General features: G+C 41.6%; 1 protein-coding gene across 1 annotated transcript; it reads left to right on the top strand.

The window, feature by feature from the left end:
* Window positions 1–1,178: 1,178 nt before the first annotated feature.
* On the top strand, window positions 1,179–6,794 carry LOC118375099 (G-protein coupled receptor 6-like). The gene is made up of 2 exons (XM_035761596.2): window positions 1,179–1,296; window positions 3,197–6,794. The coding sequence occupies exon 2, from the start codon at window positions 3,212–3,214 to the stop codon at window positions 4,232–4,234; it is 1,023 nt and encodes a 340-aa protein (XP_035617489.1). The 5' UTR covers window positions 1,179–1,296; window positions 3,197–3,211; the 3' UTR covers window positions 4,235–6,794.
* The last annotated feature ends 3,803 nt before the right edge of the window (window positions 6,795–10,597 follow it).

Genomic DNA, 10,597 nt, shown 5'->3' with positions numbered 1-10,597 from the left:
AATTCAAGGCACACTTAACCAGCATGGCTACCACAGCATTCTGCAGTGATTCTCCATCCCATCTGGTTTGGGCTTAGTGGGACTATCATTTGTTTTTCAACAGGACAATGACCCAACACACCTCCAGGCTGTTTACGGGCTATTTTACCAAGAAGGAGTGTGATGGAGTGCTGCATCAAATGACCTGGCTTCCACAATCACCCGACCTCAACCCATTTGAGATGGTTTGGGATGAGTTGGACCACAGAGTGAAGGAAAAGCAGCCAACTCCTTCAAGACCGTTGGAAAAGCATTACAGGTAAACCTGGTTGAGAGAATGCCAAGAGTGTGCAAAGCTGTCATCAAGGCAAAGGGTGGCTACTTTGTACAATCTAAAATATTAAATATTTTTTTATTTGTTTAATTAACACTTTTTTGATTTCTACATGATTGCATGTGTGTTATTTCATAGTTGTGATGTCTTCACGATTATTCTACAATGTAGAAAATAGTAAAAAATAAAGAAAAACCCTTGAATGAGTAGATGTGTCGAAACTTTTGACTGGTCTGCTGGCTGACAAAAGGGGGGCTGCAACTTCTCCTCGCTGCATTACATAATGAGTAGTACAGTAATCTTGGACACCAGTCTAAATGTTGGTTACCACGCTTGCCATTTAAACTGTTTTGTGGAGTGGACTGGAGAGGGTAGTGCAGGACTAACATAACAGGATCTACTTCCAGAAAAGATGGACTGCTGACTGATTCCTCCTGGTAACATGTGGAGCAGCACTAAGGGGGGTATAGTAGTGGTGGTGCTGTGTTGAACCCTCTATTACTACAATATGAGTGTACAAACATAGTCATCAGCAGCGCAGGGAGAAAAAAATTATCTCAGCACCCCAACATCTTCCCCTGGGCCATGAGAGTCAATACATACAGTAGCTGTATTCCCGCTCCACAAATTCAATCTCAGTCATCTATCGCCTCACATCAACACATCAGGCAGGTGTAGAGGTTCCCTTTGAGCATTTGATCGGGAGGCGGACTTCTAAGCTCTCTCTCGCGCTCTACAATGGGCCTGACGTCACTTGGGTTTAATAACGCTCCACCGCTCGCTGACGTTAGTCTTTACGGTTCTGGCTATCGAGCTTCAGTCACTCTCCCCGCGCGTGTCCATGCTTCACCTGCCCTCGCTGTCTCGCCCATGCGAGGGAAACAGAACAAAAACGAGGGCTGTACCTCAGTGGTTTCGAAGAAAGGAACGGTTTTGATTTTCTATAAAGACGGTTTTCTCCTAAAGCTCTTTGTGAAACGAAGGTAGGTAACCTACATCGTCCTTTTACATGGAAACTTAAACTTGGTGAATAGAAGGTATGCTCATTAATTGACTTATGATAATATTGTTTATCAGTTTGTTTCGTTTTGGGGAGTTAAGTGGGACAGGGTTGAAGTTTTATCCACGATCATAGCCTATTACTCAGTTTCAAGTTTCAGCACCATGGATAGCTCCTCGAGTGCTGCTGTTCCTGTGGTCTCTAAACTTGGACACATTACCGTGTTGTCATAACAGTTTTAGATATCTGTCTTTTGTGAGGTTTTAATGAATCAGGGTTGATGTTTTGACCCTACAGTTATTAAGTTGCCCAAGTTTCAGCACCATGGATGGCTCCTACTTTGCTGTCCACCCATACAGAAGCCTAATATAGTGACATACACTGAGTGTACAAAACATTAGGAACACCTTCTTAATATTGACTTGAACCCCCCTTTTACCCACAGAACAATCCTCAATTTGTCGGTGTTGAAAGCCTTCCATAGGGATGCTGCCCAATGCTTCCCACAGTTGGCTGGATGTCCTTTGGGTGGTGGACTGTGCTCATTCAACCTCTGAATGGCACACATACACAATCCATGTCTCAATCGTTTCAAGGCTTAAAAATCTCCTCACCTTCATCAACATTGGTTGAAGTGGATTTAAGAGGTGACATCACTAAGGGATCATAGCTTTCACCTGGATTCACCTGGTCAGTCTATGTCATGGAAAGAGCAGGTGTTCCTAATGTTTGTACACTCAGTGTATATTTCAAATAAATAGCTAAGAAAATAGCTACACAGACTATTTGAGTTAACCCTGGATAATGAGAGAAAAATGAAATTCCACACAAGATGAAGAATTCCAGGATAATGTTCATGAACATCTAATTGATGCTTACAATGCAGATTTCTTAACCTCACAGGTTAACCTTAACTCACAAGTTGACAGTTACCCTGTGGATAATGCAGAGACAGAGAGTCAGTGAAACTATTCCACACAAGATGAAAAACAAGGGGTGAATGTTCAGGAACTACCTAACTAAATTATACAAAAGACTAACTTACATTGGCTGTGGTCTGTCCATAGGCAGATGAGGCTCCAGAGCAACTACCTTTTTATCTAGAAATAATCTAGCTAGTTAGCCAGTTCTAGCTATATTGCTCCCAGAGAAACCCAACCCTCACTGAAAGCAACATTTAACATGAACTAGCTAGCATTGAAAATTCAATTATATCCAACATATACAGTACATGATGTGGTGGCAAACTAAAATAGCTAGCTAAATTCAAAGGATGCATTTGTAAATTCCCTCTGGCTTATCTACCCCTATTTCAGAGTGTACCAGAGTGATGCAGGTCATGTTCTTCTTCACTCTGGTAAACACAGACTATATCAAGTCAAATCTAAGTTCATTTGTCACATGCACAGGATACAGAAGGTGTAAACTGAACAGTGAAATGGTTACTTGCATAATTGAGTCTTTTGTTTAGACATGTAGTTAGTTAGCTAGCTTAACAATGAACCATAATCCCAACTCATAATGTTACTACCTGAATCTGCTGGTAGCTAAAGGTAACCAACTATGGGTACCGTTCAATGTTAGCTAGCTATAAATAGCAATGCAAATGGCTCTGAAATACGAATAATATTACTACACAGATCATACATGTAGTGTTAGCTAGTAAGCCAGACAGGTAACGTTAGCTAACTAGCTAACAGTACGCTTTAACTTGCAATGAAAACTACTTTGACAAAATTAGAAACGTATAATATCAAAAAATTGAGCAAGCTAGACTATCTTACCCGTACATGGATGAACGCTTCTCCCTCTCTGTCATGGTTGCCATGGTTTCCCTTAGTGAAACTAAACCACAATCTCTCTCTATCTCATTCTCTCTTCAGGAGGGGAAAGCAGACATGTGCGCAGACATGAACAAGACTTTCCTGTGTAACGACACCGCAATGAAAGTTGTGGTGGCTGGAGAGGCTCTCCCGTGGATGGAGACCAACTTTCCAGAGCGCAATGTCAGCCTGGGGCTCTCCACCACCCCTCTGGACTTCCCCATCAACCCGTGGGATATCATGCTTTGCATGTCGGGCACTGTCATCGCCTGCGAGAACGCCATCGTGGTGGCTATCATCTTCTATACGCCAACCCTGCGCACACCCATGTTCGTGCTCGTAGGAAGCCTAGCCACAGCGGATTTACTGGCAGGCATGGGATTAATCCTCAACTTCGTGTTCCAGTACGTCCTCTCCTCAGAGACTATTAGCCTTATTACTGTTGGGTTCCTAGTGGCCTCCTTCACGGCGTCCATAAGCAGCCTGCTGGCTATAACAGTGGACCGGTACTTCTCTTTATACAACGCACTGACTTACTTCTCAGAGAAGACGCTCCACTACGTGCACCTGATGCTAGTGAGCACATGGGGCGTGTCTCTGTGCCTGGGCCTGCTGCCTGTGCTAGGCTGGAACTGCCTGGACGACCCAAGCTTGTGTAGCATCGTGCGCCCACTCACTCGCAGCAATGTGACATTGTTGGCGGTCTCTTTCTTCATAATCTTCATACTCATGCTGACCCTCTACTTCAAGATCTGCAAGATCGTGTGCCGCCACGCGCACCAGATCGCTCTTCAACAGCACTTCTTCACCACATCGCACTACGTGGCCACCAAGAAGGGTGTGGCCACGCTCGCCATCATCCTAGGCACCTTCGGCTCGAGCTGGCTACCCTTCGCCATCTACTGCCTGGTGGGAGAGCGCGAATACCCGTCGGTATACACATATGCCACGCTGCTTCCGGCCACCTACAACTCCATGATCAACCCAATCATCTACGCCTACCGTAATGCCGAGATCCAGCGCTCGCTCTACGTCCTCTTCTGCGGCTGCTTTCAGAGCAACGTAGCCACCCACTCCAGGTCACCCAGTGAAGTTTAGAGGGGTGCTGAGTGAACGTAAGTGTGTGTGTACGTGTGCATGTTGACAACCGACAATTCGCTTTCAGTTGACTATTAAATCCTTTAAACGAAATGTATGTCTAACAAGCATCTGCACTTTATTGCGACTGAAGACAAGGACACAGTATGTCTGAAATGCTGTGAACAACAGCTTTTGTAAAGAAAAAAAATAATGACATTATGTATTTATATGATCAAAGAATGAAAAAACTAGCACTTTATTGAATGTATTTGAAATGCCAAAGCAGTATTGCATAGGCCTATATATGTTGGTGTTATTTGCTACTTTGTATTTGTCAGTACTGTGGGTAATTTTTGATTTTGTTAAGTTGTCTATTTGATTGTACATTTTATACGAGATGAGTATATGAATAAAATGAGAAAATAAGTGTGCGCCTCGTGTTTCTGCCACATGTTTCTCTGTAAGTGTTATTTTGCCGCACCTGGGTTGTTTTCTTTTTTTGCTCAGCATCTTCCTGTCTTCCAACTCAGGGGCGTCAATTGGGTATGGCAGAGTATGGAAGTCTCTATACCCTAGCTCAACACCAACAATTTAAATTAGGCTACCAAAGTCTTAGGCTACCAAAACTTAAATTAGGCTACCGAAACATTTTTCTCAAAATACTGCAGAGGTGGAAGATGGTTGTAGATGGCTAGGTAACTGCTGTTTGACTTGACATGAAACTAGAGTTTTTAATCCATCTCGGTGCTGAGGTAGTGCGTAATGTATCAGCTAATTTTGACGTGTTTGTAGAATGTTTATCGACTGAGGTGAGTGAAGCTACAGCAGGAAGATGATAATGTAAGGATTACATAGTGAAAGTCTACATACCCCCTTGCAAAGTCTTCACATTTCGGTGCCTTCATCTTAAAAGGGATTATTTGCGTTATTTTCCATACCGATCTACACATTCTACCCCACATTTTCAAAGTGAATGACAATTTCTTTAACATTTTTTAAATGAATAATAATTTTAAAAACCTTGATTGTGTATGTCTTCACACCCCAGAGTTAAAACTTGGTGTAAGCACCTTTGGCAGCCCTAAGAGCTGTGAATAATTCTGAACAAGATTTTACCAACATTGCGCAACTCTTAGAATATACATAATAATACATAATTAATTAATAACATACATAATTTCTTTGTCAAAATTGCTCAAGCTCAGTAAATTTGGATCAGAATCATTGACGGAGAGCAATATTCAAACCTTAAGCACATTTGAGTCAGGACTGAGACTGGACCAGGACCACTTAGGAACGAACACTCAACACCTCTTGGCAAGCTATTCTGGTGTGTCTTTGGCATTAAATGTTTTGTTATTGTCCAGCTGTGAAATAACACTCTATCCCAGGGTTTTTAGAAGACTGAGGCAGGGTTTTCAGAAGACTGAGGCAGGGTTTTCAGAAGACTGAGGCAGGTTTTCCTCTAACCTGGGCTTTGTTCCTTTGATATTTCTTTTGATCCTGACAAACTCCCCAGTCCCTGCTGGTGACAAGCATACGCAAAAACATGATGCCACCACCACAATTCTTGAAAATACAGTGGGTTTCAGGATGTGTTGTGTTGAATTGGATTTGACCCAAACCTGTAATTATTTTTTAAATTTAATTTTCTATTGGATAACAATTTGTTCTTAACCAAGACAAAAAAATATATAACAGACTTTTTCCTGCATAACATAGGTACAGCAGAGCCCCTCGTTGCATGGGAGACTTTCAAATGTGCCTTCAGAGGTCATGCAAATAAATACTAATCTTTAAAATGAAAACATTTTAAGTCAAAAGAGATAGAGGCCCGAACAAAGGAAAAGGAGGAACTAGCCAAGCAGATGGATGGCAATAACACTGTACTATAGAGGCACAGAATAAGTTAGAGGAAAAACTAAAATAACTGTAGCAACGATCAAGAACGATTAAGTATCACACTTTTATTACATATTCATTACAACGTAAAGCAAGCTTGATGGAAAATTGTGAAAAATGCACCACATTGTTGGTAACACTTTACTTGACACTCAGTGGCATAACACGTTATGACACAGTCATAACAATGTCATAATATGTCATAACAGCTGACATAACTTGTCATTACCCGTCATAATATGGTCATAACATTGTCATGACCCATATATTTACAACTGTTGTGACATATATTGCATTATTTTACGGCTGGTTATGACACCTACATCAGAGTGTCAAAACCCACATTTATTCCCCTCCCAAAAATCCCTGCCAAGAAGTTTCCTTTCGTTTAAAAGTTTGTTTCTTAAATCCTTTGTTGGTGTTGTTATGAATTCTTTACATATTTTAAATAGCTTGTAGAAAATACACATTTACCGTCACTTTAGTTGGACTAAGAAAATACACGTTATGACACTGTCAAGAAGCATTATCACCATCGTAATCATATAAGCCAGATAGGCCTATCACTTACATGCCCATCTATCAGTTATCAGTCAAAAGGAGGGTGTCTTGTCCTGCTCCTGATATCTGCTTCTTCATTCATCTCAGTCATCAGCAACCGAGCAATGGGTTAGGTGCATGTCTGACATCAATGTGTGTGCAATTAAAATGATAATCTAATATGGTCAATTAAAATAAACTCAGCAAAAAAAGAAACGTCCTCTCACTGTCAACTGTGTTTATTTTCAGCAAACTTGTGTAAATATTTGTATGAACATAACAAGATTCAACAACTAAGACATAAACTGAACAAGTTCCACAGACATGTGACTAGCAGAAATGAAATAATATGTCCATAAACAAAGGGGGGGTCAAAATCAAAAGTAACAGTCAGTATCTGGTGTGGCCACCAGCTGCATTAATTACAGCAGTGCATCTCCTCCTCATGGACTGCACCAGATTTGCCAGTTCTTGCTGTGAGATGTTACCCCACTATACCACCAAGGCACCTGCAAGTTCACAGACATTTCTGGGGGGAATGGCCCTAGCCCTCACCCTCTGATCCAACAGGTCCCAGACGTGCTCAATGGGATTCAGATCTGGGCTCTTTGCTGGCCATGGCAGAACACTGACATGCAGGAAATCACACACAGAACGAGCACAATGGCTGGTGGTATTGTCACCCTGGAGGGTCATGTCAGGATGAGCCTGCAGGAATGGTACCACATGAGGGAGGAGGATGTCTTCCCTGTAACGCACAGCATTGAGATTGCCTGCAATGACAACAAGCTCAGTCCGATGATGCTGTGACACATCGCCTCAGACCATGAAGGAACCACCTCCAAATTGATCCTGCTCCAGAGTACAGGCCTCGGTGTAACGCTCGCTGTTTATAATCTATGCATATTAACTTTGCAAATGACCTCGATTAACCTGTAACCCCACACATTGACTTGGTACCGGTACCACATTTATTGTGTTACCTTGTGATTCTTTTACTTTAGTTATTTAGTAAATATTTGATTAACTCTATTAACTCCAAGCACCTGTTGTATTGGCACGTGTAACAAATAACATTTGATTTGATTTGATTTAAAGACTACCAGAACCCTCTGGATTCTCAAATTAAATTGAATGAACTACAGTACCTGACAAAATACAAACCCTTCAATCCAAAAAGTCCTTTGTTTTTGATGGTATCCTAAATGAAATGACAAAATATACAGACTACAAATTCCAAGTAGCGACGCTAAAACTTTTTAATATCATCCTCAGCTCTGGCATCATCCCCAGTATTTGGATCCAAGGACTGATTATCCCAATCCACAAAAGTAGAGACAAATTGGACCCCAATAACTACCGTGGAATATGCATCAACAGCAACAGAAAATACTCTGCATTATCATTAAAAGCAGAATCCTTCATTTCCGCAGTGACAACAAAGTCCTGAGAAAATGTGACCCAATTCAGGAAACTAGGCGCATGTCACTCATCAAAACTTCACAGAAGAGCCGTTTGAACGTAAAAAAATATAGAAATACCTTCTCGGACATGTGAACTTTAATGTGACTTAATAACAAACTTGTATGCCATCTGTAAATACAAATAAAATTGTTAAATTACGAGCCTTGTTGGTTAAGTCACAGAAAAGGCTAGCAACCTTCCCACTGGCCATGATTGGCTGAGAGAATGAGTGTGCTGGACATGCCGAGAGAGGAGTTCGGACTAGTCTGCCATATTCAAGGCTTCTGTCTATTTGAGCTCGTCAGTCTGCGTTGGTAATCCTGTTGAACACGGCTTTTAAAAAAATATATTGTGTAGTGGAGCTGCGTGAGTGTTGCTCTCCACTTTCTGGAGGATCAAGTTTTGAAATCAGTGGAATTAGGGCATGATAGCTAAAGAGATGGAGAAAACACTTGTCTCCGGATTATGTCTTAAAACTAAGGCCAACCGTTGTGTGGCATTCATGACCGGTAGACGCGTCCATCATGCATAATGATGTATACAGGTAAGATAGTCTAGCGTTAGCTAGCTACATTTTCAGATATGACATGTTTCTAATTTTGACAGAAAGTGTTTTCATTTCAAGCTAAAGTGTACTGTTAGCTAGCTAGCTAAAGTTAGCTGGCTGGCTCCCTAGCTGACATTATTTGTTTCCCAGAGCCGTTTACTTTTCTAGTTAAAGCTTTATGTTATCTAGCTAACATTGGACCTGGTTCGTTAGCCCCTAGCACTGTGGCATTGTTGGAACGTTGTTCATTGTTGTTTAACTAGCTAACGTTAGCTGGCTGGCTCATTAGCTAACGTTACGTGACGTGGGTGATCTTGAACCTAGCTCGGTAAACAACATTTATTGTTTAGCTAGCTAGCTATATGTCTTAAGCTAAAGTGCACTGTTAGCTAGCTAGCTAACGTTAGATGGCTGGCTCCCTAGCAGAGGTTATTATTTGTTTCCCAGAGCTGGTTGCTTTTCTAGTTAGAGCCTAATTTTAGATTTTATTGGCACTTTGTTCATTTTTGTGTAACTAGCTAACTGGCTCGGTAGCTAACGTTACGTTACGTGTGTACAACACCCATTGAATATGGCCAGTTTCGGTAAACGTCTTCTAAAAAGCGTAATGAAATTGTTTCCAGCAGAGCTGGTTAGGCTGTTTTCAAGTATGCACTCCGAGAGCAAAAATAGATATGTGGATCTAAAGCTTAAGGGGGTGTGAACAATGTTGAATGGGTGTAGACAAAGAAGAGCTCTTCACTAGATACCAAACATTCAAAGGCAATTTTCTCAAAAGTGAGTGTACAAGTTGCAACTTTCAAAGCAGAATAACTTTCCCATTGTTCATTAAAAATGCTGTGTATGATATACCATTTTCTAGCTCTGAGTCTCTACCTTTTATTCAATGTAAAAAACACCATTTCACATTTTGCTATGTAAGACTGAATCCAGGTGGTGTGTCACGAATGTGAAGTTGTTTTTTCGCCAAATTACCATACGACAGACCACATATTCACCCTGCACACCCTTGCAGACTGAAGGATCACCTTCAGTGCTTGGTTGTCTCCAACAAGTCTGATTTTAAGCATTAAACTTTCAAATAGCTCTTTGACTGTAGCTGGGTGCTATCATCCCCCATCAGGCCTAGTCTGTATCCTACCTGCCCTAAGCTCTCTCCTGGCCCCTTACACTAAGTCTGAATTTGGTGACCTAAACTGGGACATGCTTAAACCACTTGACAAGGTCCTAAAGCAATGGGACTCCTTAAATCTTTCTCAGATTATTATCAATCCCACAAAATATGACTCCAAACACCCAGAAAAGGTTACTCTCCTCGATGTCATCATCACAAATAATCCTGATAGGTATCAGTCTGGTGTTTTCTGTAATGACCTTGGTGATCACTCTTTTACAGTCTGTTTGTAATGGCTGCTCAATGAAGCAACCTGTCCGGATTTGTCATAGACACTTGCAAAGAATCTTTAATGAGCAAGCATTCCTTCATTAACTGGCCTCTGTAAAATGGTATAGAATCAGCTTGATCCCATCTGTCAAAGACGCTTGGACCTTCTTTTTTGATATTTTCAGTGGTATTGTAAACAAACACGCTCCCATAAAGAAAAGGTGCAGCCCCTGGTTCGACCGTGATCTTGTAGAGTTACTCTACTATAAATCCATGATTATCGAAAACTTCAACAAGCATTTCTCAACGGCTGGCCATGCCTTCCGCCTGGCTACTCCAACCTCGGCCAACAGCTCCGCCCCCCCCGCAGCTCCTTGCCCAAGCCTCTCCAGGTTCTCCTTTACCCAAATCCAGATAGCAGATGTTCTGAAAGAGCACTGTGACACTGTGTTATCTAACCTCCAAACGAGCTTCAATGCCATACAACACTCCGTCCGTGGCCTCCAACTGCTCTTAAATGCTAGTAAAACCAAATGCATGCTTT

The sequence above is a fragment of the Oncorhynchus keta genome, chromosome 19 (assembly GCF_023373465.1).
Source record: "Oncorhynchus keta strain PuntledgeMale-10-30-2019 chromosome 19, Oket_V2, whole genome shotgun sequence".
Classification (NCBI taxonomy): domain Eukaryota; kingdom Metazoa; phylum Chordata; class Actinopteri; order Salmoniformes; family Salmonidae; genus Oncorhynchus; species Oncorhynchus keta.
This window is presented reverse-complemented; position numbering and strand designations above follow the sequence as displayed.